This window comes from Pelobates fuscus, chromosome 1 (genome assembly GCF_036172605.1).
Source record: "Pelobates fuscus isolate aPelFus1 chromosome 1, aPelFus1.pri, whole genome shotgun sequence".
In the NCBI taxonomy this organism is placed as follows: Eukaryota; Metazoa; Chordata; class Amphibia; order Anura; family Pelobatidae; genus Pelobates; species Pelobates fuscus.
In genome coordinates this window covers 415,824,915-415,847,592 of record NC_086317.1, presented here as the reverse complement: position 1 = coordinate 415,847,592, position 22,678 = coordinate 415,824,915, and the positions used below count along the sequence as shown (strand labels likewise).

At 39.1% G+C, this 22,678-nt stretch overlaps 1 protein-coding gene across 3 annotated transcripts in view; it reads right to left on the bottom strand.

Annotated features, from left to right (window-relative positions):
- Nucleotides 1-4,336: 4,336 nt before the first annotated feature.
- The window catches only part of SP7 (Sp7 transcription factor), a 112,062-nt gene continuing 93,720 nt past the window's right edge, over nucleotides 4,337-22,678 (bottom strand). Inside the window, exons 1-2 of one of the 3 annotated variants that reach the window (XM_063444818.1) lie at nucleotides 18,547-18,647; nucleotides 4,337-6,026 (exon numbers count right to left, since the gene is read on the bottom strand). In XM_063444818.1, the coding sequence (XP_063300888.1) occupies nucleotides 4,762-5,997 (1,236 nt within the window). In that variant the 5' untranslated portion in view covers nucleotides 5,998-6,026; nucleotides 18,547-18,647 and the 3' untranslated portion in view covers nucleotides 4,337-4,761. Of the gene's footprint in view, nucleotides 6,031-18,546; nucleotides 18,648-22,678 lie in introns of those variants that run through there. The other 2 variants (XM_063444815.1, XM_063444817.1) reach the window with 2 other exon arrangements.

The window sequence follows — 22,678 nt, the reverse complement described above, 5'->3', positions numbered from 1 at the left end:
AATCACAATCTAGCCCTCCCGGGTCCCTCTTGCCTCCCTAAATATAGTAAAATCTTACTGTATTCAAGCCTGAAGCTGTAGATCTGCATGGTGTTTGCCTCAGAAAAACAAGCTGTCTGCTGTCATCATCAGAAGTGGTGGCCTGATCCAATCACAATGCTTCCCCATAGGATTGGCTGAGACTGTCAAGGAGGCAGATCAGGGACAGAGCCAGCTCAATTCGAACACAGCCCTGGCCAGTCAGCATCTATTCATAGAGATTAATTGAATCAATGAATCTCTATGAGGAAAGTTCAGTGTCTGCATGCAGAGGGTGGAGACACTGAATGTTTGGATGCATTTTGGGCAGACTTGACCCAGGAAGGATCTCTAACAGCCATCTGAGGAGTGGCCAGTGAAATTATTACTAGGCTGTAATATAAACACTGCATTTTCTCTGAAAAGACAGTGTTTGCAGCAAAAAGCCTGAAGGTAATGATTCTACTACTCACCAGAACACATTCAATAAGCTGTAGTTGTTCTGGTGACTATAGTGTCCCTTTAAACCCATTGTGATAGTAATCTCTATCTTTGAAATTTACCAAAATAAGAGGTGAGAGGAAAGAATTGTCTTTCTGCGGGTGGTGTTGGAGTCTGTTTTTATGTGATCATGTCATTTTAAATATGTGTTACTCGGTAGACCACGAATTGTAGAAAATTAACAGGAAAAATGCAAGTTTTAAGTAAAGATGCACAAGCTGGAAAAATATATATGTTGACTCACTGATGCTTGTTGGGGCTTTTTTGACATTGCAACAAATTTATGCCAAAAATTATATTCACTAACAAAATCACTGACTTGGGAACTCAAAACTTGTAAAATGTCATTCACTCTTTCTGGGACCATACCTTCAACATCGGGCCCAAGTATGGGCATTCCACGGCCCTTTCCATGAGCATACATATAATATGGGGTTCAGTAGACTAGGCATCTTCTGCACCCTATATTATTATTATTATTATTATTATTATTACTCTTCACATCAGTGAGCATTGGATGAAGAAAGAGTTAAGACTATTTGCCAGGCCTCCTGTGGGGTTTTTTTTTGTGGTCCCTTTTCATTTTTTTCCAAAAGAGATCTAAATGGCAGTCAGTCAGTGAGACAATCGGGTCTTGCTTATGACATGCAAAAAGGACCTAAGCACTTTTTCATTAATTTTTAATATTTCTAGATTTCTAGCTGCGAACCGTGACAAAGTGTTGTGTTTTGTAGCTATAACGGACATGCTTATACTTTATTGGAGAGAGATCAACCGTCTGATCTCAGTTACACTAGGAAGCCGGCCTGTGTCGTTATAGGGAATATCGAGATCTGTAAACGGACTGCTGAGCATGACTGATTTTATCATCACTACTGTGATTTATGTTTAGTGAAGTGCCACAACTGATAATTTCTTAATTTGGGCCATTTTGCAATTCACTAGCCATCTTCAACATTCCAAATCTAGTTAAGAAACCCCGGAAGCTGTAAACCATGTAAGCTATATTTTTCTTCTTTCCCCCATTCATCTTTGTATAGGGTTATAGAAATAAAGATGGAGTCTAGCTCCCCACCATTTAAAAAAAATAAAATAATCAGCAGCAACTGGTTTTAAGAGTAGGTCTCCTTGAGCCCAGATGGGTCATGCCTTGCTCACAATAACTATTTCTATAACCACACACACCAATGGACCCCGACTAACCCTAAAAGGGTTAACATCTGTTGCTCAATTTAATGCAGCTGAAATGTCTCCAAACTGAACACATTGCCCTTTCTCTGGTGCAGTGAGTGATGGTTTATGAAGATGATATCCATTCATACAGAACATATAGTCTGAGCTCCTAAAAAAGGGACACCACAGTGAGAAAGGCTGGTAAATTTGGTCCCAAAGTGCAAAAGCCCATCTTTTAGACCTAATATTGGGAGTTCTACAATGGTGTCATTTGGCAAATGCTGCAGTCAATCCTTTATCAACTTTATCTACTTTTCTTTTAATCCTTTATCAAGATTTACTCTGCATCCTACAAAAGCACTTCCTAGGAACTTCTGTCTGTCCAGCATTAGTAGTGGAGACGGGGAGTGGTGCCTGGCAGACTCAAGTTAATAAAGTAAAGGCTCACTATAGGGTCAGGAACACAAACATGTATTCCTGACCCTATAGTTAAAACCGACCATTTAGGTGGCTTGCCCCCCTATAAAAGTTTAAAACTCACCTTATTTCCAGCGCCACGCAGGTCTGCCGGCCTTTGTGACATCAAAATGGCCATTTTTTTTGCCAATCCAATGCTTTCCCCATTAAAATTGGCACGGGGCGGGGCCAAATGCTGTTTTGGCCAATCAGTACCTCCTCATATAGATGAATTGAATCAATGCATCTCTATGAGGAAAATTCAGCGTCTCCATGCAGGGCCTGGGGACGCTAAACGGCAGGGCTGCTTACTGTGCAGCCCTGAGCCAGGAGCACCTCCAGTGGCCATCTATGGAGTGGCCTCTTGGAGGTGTCCCTAGGGGAAATGTAAACACTGCCTTCTCTGAAAAAAAACAGTGTTTACATGAAAATGTCTGAAGGGAACCATTAAACTCACCAGAACAACTACATTAAGTTGTAGTAGATCTAGGTGACTATAGTGTTCCGTTTAACCGCTCAAAAGGTTTTAGAACTTGAACAACGGACCCTACTGGTATCGGTAAGCCTGAAGTGATCCTTTTGTTGCAGCCAGCTGTATTCGTTTTCATCTTGGTTTAGCTAAAATAATTACACACCACTTTCAGATTAATTTTTTATTTTATTTTATATTGAAGCATAAAAATAAATAAGATTTCAAGACAAGTTAATTGAAAATACATACAACAAAAATATTTTAGTTTATTTTGTCATTTATAGAAAGAGTTTTCCTATACAAAAAAGACCACATTACTTTGTATTTCTCAAGCAAATTGGAAAAAAAAAAAAAAATGTCTGACACATAAGCAATAAGATATATCAAAACTGGATTGTACTCCAACTGCAAAGCAACATGTTAAATAGGCATTGACTTGGAAGAAGCTCTCATCAATAGCATCTTCAAAATAATGGGAAATAGTCACTAAACACTTATTACCAAAAACATATTGGAGTTATTTACTTTACGCCTAATTAACAGAATTAAAAACTTAATAGCAAGCTAACTTTTTGCCTAAATATGTTTAATAGTCACTACAATTTAGTGTCTAGTGAATACGGTAATTCACTTTGAGTTTAAAAAAATGGCAAAAAAATACTTTATTTCTGCTTTTTTGTATTTCTTTAATTTTTCACTCTTTTGGTCTACATTTTAAAACTTTTATAACTTTTAAAAACACACTTTTTTGAATACATTTCACTGTAGTTTGGTTATTTTATTTGGCATATTCATTATTACCTAGAAAATAGGCAATTTGAAGAACGTGCATTATGTGAAGAAAAAAAGAAATCTGTAACATCTGTCATTATGTTTTCCCAGGCTCATTTGACTCAAGAAGGGTTGAAAATATGTTTAAAATAGAGAGTGCAATTTAAATACAGCTTCTGAAAGTGCACCTTTACAATTCCACAGCATTGAACCCTTGTACTGCCTGAAATTTCGCTGGAATACATAACAGCAGCTTAGATAATTCACTATCACAACCTAAGGAGCTTGTTTAAAATCAAAATAGATTGCAAAGTAGTCCAACATTGAAAGAGTTTAAAAATATATTAATAATAAGATGATGGCTGGTCCATCGCCCTCCAACAACATCACATGAAACATTAACAAAACTGCTCTTTAAACTTAAATTAAGTTGAGATATAAATTTATAAAATGTATGGATAAAACTGTGCGACGGGGGTGGTGTGTGTGTGTGTTTTTCAATCAGATGTTTCAATCAGGTATACACTTTGTAATTATTTTAGGCCACAATAGCCAAAATTTGAAAAATGTCTCCAACTCAAAACAATGGAAACAGTTTAAAAAAACAAACAAACAAAAAACTGCTAAAATGTGTAGTTCCATTGTCAGCTCTCTACATTTCCTGATCTAGTGACTATACTTCTGCTGGAATACCAGATTTTGCTGTGACTTTATTGAATAAGATCATGAACAGCCAGCATCCTCTTCTGTCTTTGAGCATAAACTACCACAATTAGTAGCTATCAGTGCAATCTTCTACTATCAGCATGAATACGGACAAAACATTTTATGAAATTAATAGGTTATAATTTTTATTTTAAAATATATATTTGCTCCTCTAGAAAATTCTATAGAACACAAATTTAGTCACAGAGCCTTTGTTCATTGAACACAGAACATGTGGCCCAGGGTTCTGCACACACCAAACTCTTCCTTGCAATGCTTCCTCCTCTGTTTCCACCACGGGTGCGCAGTCCTCAATTTTACCTTGTACAATATCAGTATTCACGATTGGCATGCTTAATACCAAACTCGACCTTGTTGAACATAGTTGCTCTTTAGTTCAGCTGTTAAAACTATTCAGTCTGTAAGAAGTTTAAATATAAAAGGTGTTGGTTATGTGAGATCATCCAACAAGTTTGTGGATTTGACCAGTTAATGGGGTTTAGACAGCAAAGGACTCAAGCTGTTTCTAGCCCATGCGTAACTTCACCTTGACTATTTTGAGTGGTACACAGGCCTGCATAGCAATGCACACGTACAGCAATGAAGTTGATTACTCCGCACCAGACAGTTCCTCAAAAGGTGACATATCAGGTACATTTCACTGTTCATATATCTAACAGCCCACCCTGCCCTGGACTGCCAGATGTTCTATCCTGGGTACTCCCTCCAGCAGGGGAGCCATCAGTTGGCCCTACTCCATCTACAGGTCCTTCACCTGCTGCACTTCCTGCTCCATCACCTGGTACTGCACTTTCTTTAGCCCCTACTTGTTCAGCATGACTCCTTTGATGTTTGCTCAAGTGGTCACTGCGAGTGAACCTTTTTGCACAGAGTGGACATGTGAATTTTTTCTCTCTAGTATGGGTGCGCACATGGCGCTCAAGCTCATCACTGCGTGTAAAGCGCTTCCCGCAGAATAGCCAGTTGCAAACAAAAGGGCGTTCTCCAGTGTGCCAACGAAGGTGTGCTTTAAGGTGTGAAGCTTTGCCGTATACCTTCCCGCAACCAGGGATGTGACAACTGTGCATTGGCTTTCTTTTCAACCCTGCAGCAGAGGTGCCAAGTCTCTCCAGCTCCTGGCAGTTTGGGCAGTCACACGAAGGACGTCCAGTGCTCCCATATGATGTTCCTCTCTGTGGCTTGAGAGATCCTGGTGTTTCCAGCAAGGAATTGGTAGCCAGGAGCTTGGGCTTGTACATGTCTGGGCCCAAGGAATGCTGGGATGATGAAAGAAGATGGGAGGATGGAGAAGGGCTTGATGAAGGGGATATAGATGGAAACCCTACTGAAGGGTATGTAGCAGGGGTCAGTGTGGTGTATTCAGCACTATATTGAGTGCTCATACCTGCTGGACTGGTCACTGGTGGCATGGATGCAGTCAGACCATCTGACTGTGACTGGTTACCTAGCCAATTGTTGTTTGGATGCATATCCCACCATGACCCTCCAGTGCCCGTGGGTGAACCAGAGATTGAGGGATGATGAATGCCTGTTTTGTACCATGAGCTATATGGATGTCCAACGTCTAAAGAGGCGTACACTCCAGGCACACATTCTGATGTTGAGAGGCTCTTGGGATCTTGACATCCTGAAGATGCAGGATATGAATGGGAGTATGTTCCATAGTCTCCCCCATAATTAGGTGGTCCAGGTGGTGTCCCACATGGTGACATTAAACTGCTTCCTCCCAAATATGCAGATGAGTATGAATCCCCCATCAGTTTAGTGGCACTAAAGTCATTATTCTGATTGTATGTTTTTTTTATTCCAGGTTTTGTGGAAGACTGGGTATCCCTGAGAGGACTTGAGCCTCCAAATTTGTTGCAGGCAGCAGTAAGCATTGCTAATGGGCTGGAGACATAGCGAGCTTCTTCCTAAAAAGTAAACAGATACATTTATATTATTCAATTGTAATAACATTTTCAAAAGTTAAACATTAAATATATCTTTGACTGCCATATGCAGTGTTGGTTGAGGTATAACTTTCTACTTAAAGGGACACTAAAGGCACCCAGATCATTTTATCTCCTTGAAGTTGTCTGGGTGTAGTGACCCTTTTTCCCTCAGAGAAACGTCTGGGTTAAGACTGCCTCTAGTGGCCCAGTAGCACTGGACCATCTCCCACACAATGCCGTTTGAATGAAAACCCATTTTTGTAGTTAATTTGTTCTAGATCTACCTATCTACCGTTCTTTTCTGCTACACAGTGATTGTTCTGTAAAATGCATAACATAATTTCCAGTTACACTCTTTGCTTGCAAATGCTGTGACAATTTGTTATCATGTTCCCAGCCTGTATGAACACTTTTTAACCCCCCTTCTTCATTCTGTACCCATATCTTTGCCTGATTCAATAAAAATTGATTGACTAAAAAAAAAAAAAAGACTGCCTCTAGTGGCCATCTCTCAGACAGTCCCTAGAGGTGCTTCCTGTATTTGCACAGGGTTTATACTGCTTTTTAGAACAGAATGCTTTAATAAATAACCTCCCTTGCTATATTTAGAACATGACATCACGATAAATGTCCTCAAAATAAGTAATTACATCAGTAACCAGTACACTGGTAGGGCCTTTTGTTGGGTCTTTAACATTGAACAAATTGTCCCTCTATTAAACCAATCTGTAATTCTCCCCGTATCCCCCCTCCCCCCCCCCTAAAATTAGAGAGCTATTAGATACATATAACTGCAAACAAATACATAAAATATACACTTTGTTATTATTTTTGTTTGTTTCAATGGAATGGTTAAAAGTGGTTCTATCACCAAAAATAAGCTTTATCTAATCTGCTTCTATATAGCTATCTGTGTCTAATTATGTTTTTTTTTTCTGTGAGTGCTGTAGTTTCCATAAAAAAACATAATGAAAAGTAGGGACTTATTTTCCTTTTGTATGGCAGTCATGGTGACAAAACTTAATGGGCGGGGCTTAGAGCAAAATTGTGTTTAATTTGGCAACCCAGTGTACCCCACAATCCATCAGTAATATCAGTCCCACAGAAGGGCAAACAGCAGACATCATAAACAGAGGAAAACAAAATGGGGCAAGAAGGAGTATAAAATAAGGAAACAGGAAGCATAGGTAAAGAAAGAACTAAACTAAATTTAAATACCATTTCTAACATTTAATTGTATGAAGTAAAAAACAAACAAAAAAAAGAATGTTTTTTGTTAATCCATTACTCAAAATACCTGTTGACCCACGCCTGAATTAGTGAAAAATATACACACACATTTCTCACTAAGCTTTGAGAATAGGGAGCCTTTGATAGGCTGACGCTCTCAGTCTATCAGTTGTTCCCCCATGCACAAAATGAAGTGGAAAAAAAATACCTACTTTTCTCACTCAGTTTTGTTACCTTTTTCCAACCAATGTAATAGGAAGCTACTGATAAGCACATTAGCTGAGTTTCCTGGTTCAGGTCTCAGACTGCAACATAGGCACCAGGCTTTGAGGTTAAACAATTCCTTAGCAGTTTAACCCCTTGAGGTTGGCCGATTAGGGGTTATGGTGCCCAATGTGTCCCTTTAAGCATTTTACTCATTTTATTTGATTGAATTACATTTTTTAAAAATGAGGTAAATCCACACTGAAGTATCTCTTTGCACAAGGCTATATAAGCTGTGCTACATGATGAAGCTGGGGACTAATTCAGTTCAATTTTAAATTCAGAAGGCAAGGTATTTGATAGAAAATATAATTAGGGTAACTCGTTGAATACAAGGTTGATATTAGAGATGTTTGGCTGGAAAAATCTGTTATTAGTGGTACGTTGGTTGGAAAAAGGTAGCAAAAAACAGTGTGTTAGGCAATTTAGTCCAGAATAAACACGCTCTTTTTGAAAGTTGCATTGATTTGAAATCCCTGCTTGTAAGAACCTTCTGTAGATGGGGGTGGGGGGGACAGATTGGTTTAATAGAGGGACAATTTGTTCAGTGTTAAAGACCCAACAAAAGGCCCTACCAGTGTACTGGTCACTGATTTTACATTTATCATTATGTCATGTTCTGAAATGTGGCACAAAGTTCTAAATATAGCAAGGGAGGTTATTCATTAAAGCATTATGTTCTAAAATGCAGTATAAAGTACTAAAAATGGTTCTATCACCATGGAAAGCAGTGGGTCCAGCAGACATGTTCCATTGGTGATTCTGACCCATTTACATGTTGTACCACTTTTAAGTGGATAAATAACCCTGACCTCAACATGGAATCCAACTGGAGCAGTCTACTTTTTAGAACTCTGTACCATGTTTCAGAAAATGACACTTTGATAAATCAACTCCACCATATCAATTAGACTGTGATCCCCATGATGCATATTCCACAATATGAAGTCAAAATGGTAGAAAATAAATTGAGACTGGTTGTTGTGCAAGTCAAATATAATGTATCTGTATTGATTGAAATAGAAAATTATGGCTTGTTTTATATTTTTTATAATATATTACATTTTGATACGCATTTCAAAAGATTTAATATTGTGAAAAATGTTTTAATATTTACATTTTAGTTATGATATTTTAATATTTTGTCAAAATTATTTTAAAAGTTTGTTCGAAATTAGTAAATTGATGCCTATATTAGCAAGTGATGTGCGCTAAAAGTGATGTAAAGCCGGCTCTCGGCCTGATCAGTCGCATACTTGCTCTCCGACGATCAAAGCCCCAAACAGCCTAACATCAGCCCAAAAGGGCAACTTACCACACTGCAGAAAGCCAAGAATCATCCCCTACACTGATGGGGAGGAAAACCAAAAAGCCAGGCCCAGATCAGCCTCGGCAATCCGTGGATATTGGCGAAGGTGGAAGCACGTTAAAATTATAGGCCTCTCTGACACTGTGTCCTCAGCTGAGCTACCCTATTTCCTCCACAGGCTTTTTGCAGCCCTGCTACCCCCTAAGCAAGCTAAAGGGATGCAGCTGGATGGCATGTTCCGCCACCACAACTCACAGGCTCTGCAACAGGCGGCCTCCTGGTCAAATTTCAAAACGGGCAAGATAAAAGCCATCAAGGGGAAGAACCCGTACAGCTTTGAAGATATGGACTTAACGTTCTTCTCAGACCTATCACGCACTACCTTACAATGGCAAAAGTCCCTTCGACCGATGACAGAGGCACCAGCGGTCAAAGGGGTGGGGTACCGCTAGGGACCATCACACATGCTCATTATACAGCATCGGAGCACTGAACATAGAGTAGCGGGCATCGCGGAGATGGACACTGTCCTGACAACAATGGGCCTCATGACCCCTTTCGACCACTACATCTTGGGACCCAGCCAACATGTCCCGTTTGTCCCAGCTCCCAGGGGCGCATCTGGGATGAAGACTACCTGAACCACTGACTTTTGTTTTTCATGTTTTCTTTATATCACGCTTATTTATGTTGGATTTTACCCCCCAGTTTACCTTTAACCTACACAGACCTCTAATTATACACAATTCCAGGTCTCCTGCACACACACACACACACAGCAGGACTGTCCCCCGCGGTCACCCACCACTAAAACCGGGAATAACCCAGAAACGCTGGCTCCTCTTCACCAACTACCCCCCCAGCTCCAATCAGACCATATCACAATTAGTTTTTTGACGAGGAGCTCTTTATATGTTGCATTAGGTATCACGTCAGGACCCTCTGTTCATTTTTGTTGGTCCCTAACTCCTATATTGCCTTAAGGGCCTCCACATCGCCAATAAATTTTGTTTCCCTGTAATTCTACAGCAAAGGCATACTGGCCTTATCCCTTAGAGGGGAAGGTTCTCACTAGATACCACTAAACGTGATATGCTCATTGCTCACACACTCAGACTTCCATATGAATGCTCACTCTAGCTCAAATGTACCTATGCCAATGCTAACCCTACTGTCTGTGCGGAAACTACTCTCTTCATACTTTAACAATCTGTTGTTTTATTCTATACTCTACTGTTAACATTTTAAAAAGTGCAGTTATTATATATGCCATGTTGATGTTATATTATGTTGCCGTTGGGCTTGTTATAGCGGTCGTGGCTATACAAGCATGTTGTAATGCTCGCACAACAATTTTTTTTTTTTTTAAGTCATGTAAAGTCAGCCTTTAGTGAGAGCTACCCCTCAAGAGAACACCACTAATGAGTGCCATAGTCAGTATACATAATTTGTTTTACATTTTAGGTCATTTGAAAATGTAAAATTTCTTAAAGGGGCACTATAAACACCATAGCCACTATAGTTCATTCTGACAGTTATTGTGCATATAGTCTCTGGGCACCACCCCCTTAGTTTATGTTACTCATTACAAGATGATTGACATAAAATAGAGCTCTCCTGGTTTCTACACCTACAGCCTGTCTAATGTGCAACTGAACTTCAGCATTAACTTTTCAACTTTGGGTAGAAAAAAATGGCTGTGAGCAGTGGCGTACACACAACCCATGGGGCCCCGGTGCGAAAACTGATCTGTGGGCCCCCCCCCCACCCCCCGCTTACTCTGCGCGGGCTGGGGCCGCAACACATTGCGGGCGGGCACCTGGTCGCAGGGCTGCGACCCGTGCGACCGCGGTATGTACGCCAGTGCATGCATAAACACATACACTTAAAGGACCACTACAGACACCCAGATCAAATCAGCTCAATGAAGTGGTCTGGGTGCCAGGTCTCTCTAGTTTTAACCCTGCAGCTGAAAACAGCAGTTTCAGAGAAACTGCTATGTTTCACTGAGGGTTAATCCATCTCTAGTGGCTGTCTCATTGACAGCCGCTAGAGGATTTTCTGCGATTCTCACTGTGAAAATCACAGTGAGAAGACGCTGAACGTCCATAGGAAAGCATTGAGTAATGCTTTCCTATATGGGCGATTTGAATGCGCGCGTGGCTCTTGCCACGCATGTGCATTCGGAGCTGAGAGGCGGATCGGGACGGAGAGATCGCCAGCGCCAAGGGAGCCCGGCGCTGGAGAAAGGTAAGTGCTTTAGACACACACACACACACACACACTCTCATGAACAGACGCACACATTTACTGACAGACACACACTCAGTGACAGACGCACACAAACATACTCAGTAACAGACACACACACTAACACACTCTAAAACTAACACACTCACTAACACACTCACTCACACTAACACTCACTAACACACTCACTAACACACACTCACTAACACTCACTCACTAACACACACACAAACTAACACAAACTAACACTAACACACTCACTAACACACTCACTAACACACTCACTAACACACTCACTCACACACTCACTCACACACTCACTCACACACTCACTAACACACTCACTCACACACTCACTCACTCACACACTCACTCACACACTCACTCACTCACTCACACACTCACACACTCACTCACTCACACACTCACTCACACACTCACTCACACAATCACTAACACAATCACTAACACAATCACTAACACACTCACACTAACACACTCACACTAACACACTCACACTAACACACTCTCACTAACACACTCTCACTAACACACTCTCACTAACACACTCTCACTAACACACTCTCACTAACACACTCTCACTAACACACTCTCACTAACGCACTCTCACTAACGCACTCTCACTAACGCACTCTCACTAACGCACTCTCACTAACGCACTCTCACTAACGCACTCTCACTAACGCACTCTCACTAACGCACTCTCACTAACGCACTCTCACTAACGCACTCTCACTAACGCACTCTCACTAACGCACTCTCACTAACGCACTCTCACTAACGCACTCTCACTAACGCACTCTCACTAACGCACTCTCACTAACGCACTCACATTAACGCACTCACTTTAACGCACTCACTTTAACGCACTCACACACTCACTAACACTAACACACTCACTAACACTAACACTAACACTAACACACTCACATTAACACACTCACTCACACACTCACTAACACTAACACACTCACTCACACACTCACTAACACTAACACACTCACTAACACACTCACTAACACTAACACACTCACATTAACACACTCACTAACACACACACACTCACTAACACTAACACACTCACTAACACACACACACTCACACACGTTTTTTCAGTTTTTTTTTTTTTTTATTTAATCCCCCCAGCCTCCTTACCTGTGGGAGAGCTGAGGGGATTCCCTGGGGTCCAGTGGTGTTGCTGGTCACCCGGCTGGCGGGCGGGCGCGCGAGGGAGCACTGTCCCCTGGGTGCTCCCTCTTCAGCTTCCTCGCGCCGCGTACTGATACCGGAGCCGGAAGATGACGTCATCTTCCGGCTCCTGTTTCAGTGCGGTGCGCGAGGGAGCTGAAGAGGGAGCACCCAGGGGACAGTGCTCCCTCGCGCGCCCGCCAGCCGGGTGACAGCAGGGCCAGCCTCGGGGGGCCCGGAGGTGGCCGGCTCCTGGGCCCCCCAGCAGAAGAGGCTGGCCCTGTGGGTACATACCGGGTCGCAGGGGCGGCCGGGCCCCCTGGTGGGCCGGGCCCGGTCGCAGCCGCGACCCCTGCGACCCTGGTATGTACGCCACTGGCTGTGAGCACTTGGCCTAACCTACTCTAAAACAGACATTCAGCACTAATACAATAAAAAAATATATTTTAAATGAGTATGTATGAAGTCATAGCAAACTCCACATCATCACTAGAACACATTACACTTTATATACAAAGAGGTGCATTTAGGAAGATCTGTAAATACTAATTCTGAACTCTTTCAAGTGCAGCATGGATTCACCCTACAAACACAAATTTTTTTATTTTTTTTGTAAGCATAGTGCTCTATGATTTACAGAAAGACTCTATGGTGGCTATTTATTCAGCTCTATATTTTTACCCAAATTGCTAAAATGTATTTCACTGAGAACACTAAAATTACTGTAGCGTGTTTCCTTTTAAATTAGTTTAAAGTTGTTGGTTTTGGTTTGTTTCTTTTTAAATTCAAATATTTGAGCCCTACAAATCAGTCATTTGCACAAATCAATACACATAGAAAGGATTATGTGTAACTGCATCTCCCATTTGTGGTCACTTGGACCTATCAACACCCACCTAGGATAGAGGATACAAGTTCACAAATGACTACTTTAACAAACATACAAAGATTTATTTGCTAAAATGTTAACTGTCTGGAATTCAAAGTGAATTTTGAATTTTAGGCCAAAACAGACTAAATGAAAACTTGAAGATGTTTTTTTTTCAATACACCTAATTTGGCCTAAAATGGGTAATTCTCTAAAATATTGACAATTCACATTTTAGCAAGGAAACATTTGCAGTGCTAAATTAGCCAATACTTTACGAGTCTGTTGTAGTGCTGGGTGCAGGGCCGGACAACCTCAAACTGGCATTAAAAAAGAGCATGAAACCACTTGAAAAACATTTGAAAGCAAGCAATTAACACACCGTACACTCATTTTACCACTAAGATTTTTTTTTCTATTTAGTTTAGCCACTTGACCAGTGTACCTCAATGTTATTATTACTGTCTCAATCAAAAAAGAAAAAGGAATATAGTAATATTGCTTGTTCCAAATTTATATCAATGTTCTTTAAGTTTCTACAATAAAGAATAAAAACCCATGATTGTTCTATGCAAGTCTTGTAATTAAAACTAATGATGTAAAACTAGGGGAAAAAGAGCCACATATGAGACCCAATAATAAACTAGTGTAAATGAGTGCTCCAGCAGCCAAAGATTAACCTAAAAAAAACACACAAAAAAAACTAGACTATTTGCAGTAGAACTAGTTTGGGATCTGTTTCCTTAGGATTTATTTTTAAATGAAACAGTGTATAAATTAACTTCCCAGCCAACTTCAGTCAATCTTGTTTTCTTTTTATTGCTAAATTATAGTTAATATAATGATTGGATTAAATTAAGTTTGCTCACTGACAGCTTGAAAACTTGATGCTAGAAGATGCGTGAACAGAACAGTCAAGTTATGTTTAATAGGATAATTAATATATTATGGAACTAATCCTACAGGGCATATGGTCTCTGCCATTTTTTGTGTAATAGACTTTCATAACATAGCCACGTAGCCATAGATAGGGTTTGGCTGGGTTCAGTTATGAACCCAGTTTTTTTTATAGAAAAGGGCATTTTTAGCAGTCTTTCTGTATAGACATTGTAGAGAGAAGGCAGTGAAGCAAATCTAAATTTGCCAGCACTACCCCCTCTCATTATCTGCTTCATTGATCCCTTAAATTAAAAGAAAAAATGGTTTAGTGTCCCTTTAAAAGCCCTGAATGTGTTGTAAGGATCAAACAATGTCCTTTTAAAAGGGGAAAATGAACAATACACAGGTGTGAGTAATCTGTTGTCCATTGTACAGGTTGTGTTGTCAGTCTTAATGTAGTATCTAAAAGTCATTTACCACACTGCCGTTAAACAATTTTTAAGGAAACAAAATGTACAGCAAAAAGGTCATGCTCGTGCATAGTTTAATTACAATTATTTCTAATTGTGTAAGTTTAAAATAAGTTTTACAGTAAGAAAGAAGAAAAGAAATAGTTTATGGCTACGCATAAAGGGGTTCAAACTAAACTCAAAATTGATTTAGAAAATTCATATATTTTGATTTAAGAGATGTTCTCTTGCCAGCTCTTCATATACCCCAGGATATTGAAAGAACTACAAAATTATTACTGTCCTCAAAGGGTGAATTCTTTGGAAAAGAGGCCCCATAATTTCCAAATCGTCTTATGGTTTTCTGTAACTTTTTTTTTATATCCCCTGTAAGAATAACTCTATTCTGCATGTTTAGCTCTTTACCAATAGCAAGCTATTAAGAAGCAACACTCAGACGTTCTTGGTCTCTTACTTAAAATTCAGAGGTTTAAATTTGATAATTACCTATATGATAGGATTATGAGAGTGTCCTAAAATCTTGTATTACAAAGTGTTTACAAGAATCTGTAGAAGACCAGACTATATATACAGATCTTCCACAAATAACATTTGCGACAAAATTCTGGAATTTATTGACCTCAAAGTGTAGGCTAATATTTGCTAAGCTAGCATCTGAGGCAGACTATTATCCACAGAATCTGAAGCATGTCCCTACTGGGTTTATACAAATTATTTTTAATGTTTCAAGATCCCACCCAAATGCATCTCCACCAAGCTCTAGAAGCATGAATTTAAAAATATCTCTTCCAAATAAACGAAGCAACAGGGTTAGATTGCTAATATAACACTTGGCTGGAAATCATTTTACAAATGTGTGCTGCTGAGACCATTTGGTTTGTGAATAATTACTAACAGCATAAAATAAGAACATTTCACTTAAGATTTTAATTAACACTATATTAGTTATATCTGTCTTTCTGACTGATTCGTGAGCAAAGCCATTTTGTCGACCAGTTTCCCACAATTCCACCCACTTGCAATTTAGCAATTCATAACAAAATGTGCTGAGGGTTGCACTGCAGACAAGTAATTTCTATGACCTAAATCCCTATTTGTTAATGTGAACTCCAACTTGTAATTTTCCAAAAGCTAAAAATGTGTGTGAGCACAATGAATCACGGGGAAAGTAATGCAATATACAAATATTTGCATCATATGCCTTACTGTGCCTTTTCAAAATGAATGTAGGTAATACAGAGAGTTAAACTGAACTATAGAAAGTGCTAGATATACAGAGATAACCTGGTTTAGCACTACTTTCCTAAGATATTTAACCCCTTAAGGACCAAACTTCTGGAATAAAAGGGAATCATGACATGTCACACATGTCATGTGTCCTTAAGGGGTAAAAGGAAAATGGTAAAAAAGTAAAAATATATTTTTAATGTTAGAATGTTTGTATTTAATATTTTTGCAAGTGATATAGTACAACACAGGAAATATGTCACAGCAATGAAAGAAAACAAAAAGAATATACTGACATATGACTTGAAAATACTCCCATGTTGTATTAGGTAGCATGAATTCCAGAATGTTATATATATATATATATTTTTTTTTTTTTATGTACGGGGTTATTTACGTACTAAAAGAGAAAATTGAAACTGAATTTTAAATTTATGGCCAGAGTAGCTGAAATGAAAGCATAGCTGACTGAGAATTCTTCCAGGTCAGCTATTGTCACCTTAAATTTTAAATTCACAAACCAAATTGCAAAATTTAGAGGAAAATAGACTTTGGCCTAAATGTTGCCATTTAAATCTGAATTCACTACAGTTCTCTTTGTGAATAAACATGTGTATTTCTGATTGTTTGTTCAATAAAACCACAAAAATCGAGTAGCAAAATTTAGGCAAAAATAAGTGATCTGGTGCAATATCCCAACTCAGCTGCAGTCCCATCTAATAAATAATTACTCGAATTTTGCCGTTTGAACTTTAGTTTGCTAGAATTTATAGTTGAGTGAATGGAACCCCTAAATGTGGGAATCCCTAAACCGTTGGAGTACTTTTTCTTGTGAAGATGCAATTTTGAGAATTAAACAGCACTGGGAATATAATTTATTTTAAATCATTAGATAGAATTGGAGGTAGAGGCAGCAATACTGCTAAGTTTTCTATTACATGTATTAAATTATTATGCAGTTACGGTCATGTGCCCAAGCATTTCTACATACAATTAATAAACCAAAAAAAATAATAATTAAAAAATAAAAAGCATCTTGAGGTGTAATAATAGTGGCTGATGAAAAAAATAAATAAAAAGGTTTGATTTTTGAATAGAGTTTAGCAACCCAACACACTTTCCCTGTGTACTATTTCTATCAAGGTCACTAAAGTGGGAGTTCGAAGTGTATTTCAAATTTAAGATAAAATAGCTGAACTTTAATAGCTTGAAATGTGAAATTCACTTCATTAGTAAATCACCAGGTTCAATTGTAGTCAGTCAGAAGAATAACTTGCTTTCAACATTTCTTCAGAAAATGTGCTTTATTGTCAAACCTCAATATGAAGAGCATGCAGATTACAACAACAAAACAAAAAAAAAACATACTGCCTTTCCTACCAGCCTAACGTTAGACAGCCCTTACAGCTCAGGTTATTCGAGTACACTAAAAGGAATCACTACTTGCAGTGACATTCCAACTCAATCATATACTCCTAGCTATTTTAAAATGCCAATAGTGCCCATATAACTAGAACAACAGTGTAGCCTTGTGAAATTATTTAACGGATTTGAACAACGCGCTGGATTATGTTGGTGCTATATATATAACCGTTTGGTTTTTTTGTATGGAATAATGGCACAGGAAGAGACAAGCTGCCTTTCGTCTACTGTCATTAATCTCACATGATCCGCAGCTGCATGGCTGGCTGTAACTGATGGGAGTTGCAGAAGAATGCAATGACAGTTGGCTTCCCCCCCCAGGTCTGCCCAATCTTTGTGGGTTACAATGTATCAAGCTGTTGCTCATCATCTCTGGGAAGTATCCGGTTAAACCGGCTTCTGCCTTCTGCTTCCCTTTGAAAACTCTCCCAGCCGCAGAGTTAGGAATATATTCCCCTTGGAGAATTAGGGAGAAAAAAAAATTTAAAATAAACTTTGTTGTTTCCGGACCCAAAATCCCATTCTGGTTAAATCCGCAAACTGAGCCCTCATTTTGGTTGAGAGAAGAGACAGGATTCTCAGCAGCTCAGCTCTCTTTGATATGATTAACTCTACAATAGCCAACAGGCTGGACTGTTCAAAACACCCACAGAATCTCATTCAGCTGACTGAGCATCATAGGAGTGCTTGTATACTAAGTGTATCCATCAGTAGAACTACTTGTACTCCTACAGGTGCTATAAACTAAGCATCTTCTTCCAAGGTGCGATTTAATCACCACCCCCAATATTCAACCATATATCCCTGTCCCTTGTCACCTCTCAATCCAATACCACGGCACAGGCTGTTAACTCTCTATATAAACCCCTAACAGTACAACATCAGCTGATTGGATTACTAAATACCCCGAGTTAACCCCCAATCTAGACCCACCAGGTTATTTCCTGAGTACAGTGCATTTAAATTGCTGTCCATGATGATGTAGGTAGATAGAATTCACACACCATATAGGTGTTGTATCAGGTTTATCACCCAGGAAGAGGATTCATAGGAATCCCCACTGCCCTCCCTGATGAAACGTACGAATTCTATATACGACAGGGGAAGCTCTCTTCATACACTGCCCATTAACACGAATTAGTGATGTGTCGAGTAAAACAAGGTGAGCTTTGCAAACCATCATTAACTCTTGATATGTCACTGGGGTTAAGTTCTTCATAACTAATGAATACACGGAATTGTACAGAATGACTTCTATCTACTAATGCTGTCTCCTTGCTGCTGCTCAGCAATTTACAAAACCTCTGTCCTGAAGGATGTCCCATGCCCACAGATTTGCCCCATGCTGTGCCAGCCAGAGTACCTACCTCTAGCATGGGTGATGCCATCCCCCCTGCTTTCTCTCTGCTCTCCTGCTCTCTCCTGCTTCTTGATTGCACTGAGCTCTCCTGGTCCTGAGAGAGAGGAACTCCTGATCCACCCACTGCCCAAAGGCTCACTCCACATGGACCTCTCCTACCCATAGTGTTCATTAGATGCCCCTCCCCCTCCCCCAAGAAACCAATAAATGGGAGGGGGCGAGAGGAAAGGGTGTGTGTGCCCTCATTATACACTTATAGTCCATGGGATGCATTTGTTCCATTATCTGTATATACAATAAACCTTTAGAAGGAAAAATGTCACTGTGTTAAGTTATTTCAGCAGTACAGTCACAGTAGTTAAAAGGTTGCAGTGACATTTCTTTAATCCCTTAAGGACAAATGACATGTGTGACATGTCATGATTCCCTTTTATTCCAGAAGTTTGGTCCTTAAGAGGTTAAGTGTAAGTAATGTCTCACGTATTCTCTATTTATGGCATCTTAGGGCTCTCCAAATACTGTCCTATAATAAAAGAGGCGTTTTCACATTTTATATATTTATAGTTCTGGTTCGGACAATGTTGCTTTTAATATAGTACCTGTTGATTTGTTGCATTCTTAGTTTTATAGTGTCCGCAATCATTCTTCTACTTACAAATTATTTGTGTCTGTGATTATCTTAAAACTGACAGTCAGCAGCTGCATGCCACTGTATGGCGTAATCATTGATTTATCAACAAAAATACAGCATGTTGTTCTTTTGCTGGGATAATGGGAGTCATAGTGCAATGAGAGCTATAGCCTGAGAGTGCGGCTTTTGGGGGCATGTTACATAAACCAGCAGTTGTAAACAAATATTAAACTGATGAGTTTTGGTAAGGCTGGAATAACTTCACTAATTCAAATGTAATTTTCCATTTAATCATTATTACAGCAATAGTATTAGCCTGTAGAGGACAAATCCCTAAATGTTCTATATTTTTAAGAAGTGGATTGCTGTCTTTGTTTTGCACAGTTACAAGAGGGAGTTTATATTGATATTAGATATGGGAATTTTTGTTTATATTTATATGGAATCACTGTTATATAGAGTGGTGCAACGTTCTAAGATTGTGGCAATTACCATAGAGACCAAAGGTTTCAGCATGTACAATTTCACTGGCGATTACCCCACTTTTACAACTTTGCACCAGTTGTTAGATCATATTGTGCAACCTTGGATGCAACCTCTAAAGATGGTAATATAGCACCTCACTGGGAAAAATCTAATTAGGATTCCCAAGTGATGTCTTTTTATTTAAGTAAACATTTATTGTATAAAGTAATTCAATATAAATCTTTTCTTGTCTTGGCTCTTTGCATAGAGTTACTTGTGTACCTAAGTCACACTGGCTTAAAGTTTTAAGTGCAAAATACAAGGGAAGGTGTCACAGTGGTTTAAATCCACCCAGGCAGCGTCACTGGGTTGTCATTGAACCACATCACATAATGAAACGCTGCACATATTGAGTTTAACTAATTTCCTGGCTATGGTGCAACTCCACCTCCAACAGTGTCAGTAGCCAGCCCAGAACAAGAGTTCCAAGCTGGAAAATATCAATTCTGTGCATTTTCCAATTCACTTAATGTAATTCATTGGCTGAGAGCGATCACACGTTCTTCAAAATCTGGATGTTGTTACAGCAAGCGGGATAGGGCCCTCTGTGCCCAGCGTTATGATGCTTGGAATAACCCTTCAAAGTGCTTATAATATTAAAAAAGGTGCGCAAATGAATTCCTTGTATTTTGCAGGTTTACAGCAGCAGTCCTAGTAGATAGTACATTTGATTTATCAGTATATATTTATTTTTGTTTCTTAAATGTTTAAGTGACAGAATTTGGGTTAAAGGACACTCCAAGCACCATAACCACTATAGCAAACCATTTCAAGTAGTTTGATGGGAGGAAAAGCTCATTCACTTAACTTGCAGCATCAGAAAAAGCAAATCTAATGTCCTTGTAACCATGGGTGTAGGATAATGAGAGATAGGGGGGTGAAGACCCCCAGTAAATCTCGTAGGGAGAATGAGAGGGATACGATTCCCCTAATAGTGGTGGTGTAGCTTTTAAACTCCATCTATTAATGCATAAGAAAGATTATAAAACCAATATATTAATATGTAATATTTTGTTTTGTTTCGGGTTTTTTTGTGAGAAATTGCATATTCATGTATATATATTAACATGTGAGGTATCCTAGCTTAAATATATATATATCCCATTCTGCTGATACCATCCTCAGTGATAGTGTATCATATTGTCTATAGAAAACTGCACGATTACACACATGTTCCTCAGTGGCGCAAATCTGCTATGAAAGATTGTCTCCCCAGATTTTCTTTAGGTTCTACATCAATGCTAATTACCCCATTTAACGACTAGATGACTGGGGGATTGAACCATGCAAAAGAGCTTGTATCAGTCTGACTGCATTGAAAGACTGCATCATCTTGGCATGGTCGAATCTTCCATACCCTATCACTCTCAGCCATGGCATTCACAGAATGGCCTGTGCATTGACTTGGACTTTGAGACAGAGCACATATGTTACATTTCCTTGTTCTACAAAGTAAGGAGTGTGGACTTTTGATGCAGGGGATACAGTCTCTCTTAAATACTCAAAATAGTAACATTATTCCATTACTTTCTCAGAATTTTCTAAAATAGTAATATTCTTCCATTTTGGAATGTTTAGAGTAATTTTTTTATTGTGCTTCCTGGAAATTCATGGTACCATGATTACGGTGGAAGATTTTTTATTTATTTTTGAAATATCTCAATAATAAGACTTGGTCTTCTTGTTTGCAGCACACAAGTGGATTCCCCAAGGGAAAGCAGGACACTGAAAAGGTTAAAATAAAGTCTTTGAAGTCTAAACAAAAATCTAATAAAGCAGAGAACAAGGGAGGGTAATTGGACTGAACAGCAGAGCTCCAGGTGGGAATCTGCCCCGTGGCATATTGGAAAATACAGCGTGATTTCATGGTATTCCTATACGCAGTATCTGGTATATCGGTAAGAAAGTTTATATTCAGGCAAATACAATTCTTCCACTACATATTCGATTTATAATATATATGTGTATAGGGATGGACATATGATGTAGCATGCTTTAAGAACCAGAGAGATATCCAACCTTCAAGATCAATATAAAATAGAAGAAAGTTGGACCACAGCACCAAATTTTAGGAACAAAATATGGCGTTGGTAAATCAATGCTTGATATTAGTGATCTTAAAAAAAGAAATGAAATTAAAAAATATAGACCGGTAGATAGACATGTGAAATCTTTTTTATATGTTTTTTTTTTCTTTCTTTTTTTTATCGACAGTCACACAGTGAATGAATACAATGTTGCTATTACAAAATACCGTAGGTAGAAAATAGAATGAATTCTTAAAAGGCTGACACTAAAAATTGTTAAAAGCACTCAAGAATATTCACTGTCAGATGAATCACATATACAAAAAAAAGTGCAGAAAAGCGTATTTAATGTTTTAATACCTTCTTTCTGTTACAGATTATTAAAGTTGCCATATGAATTGCATGATATAGCATTTAATCTATATATGGCTGTAGGCCAATTGCTAGCATATATAAATGTACAATTACAATTCTGATACTTGCTTACAAATCTCTACATAACGCAGAACCTACCTACCTATCCTTCCCAATACAAAAGTATGTCCCGTCTAGGGCCCCTACGCTGTGCCGAAGACACACATCTATCCTCTGTTTGTACTCTCACCTCTAATGTTCACCATCAAAACTTTTCTAGGGCTTCACCCTTCCTGTGGAACTTCTTTCCCTGCTCCATTAGACTCTCACTGAGTCTCCATTCCTTCAAAAATTAATTGAAAACTCACTTCTTCAGGAAAGCATGTCAACTAAACTGTTAGTGGCTTTCCCTCACTGCACCTTGCTTCCTCTCCTACACCTGTCATCCAAAAAAACAACAACTAAGCCCTCATTGAAAATTACTCTATTATTCTACTTTTCTACCATACCCTTATCTTTTGTATCACTTTACCCCTCTCCCTCTAGAATGTAAACTCGTTTGAGCAGGTCCCTCAACCCCATTTGCTCCTGTGCGTCCAACT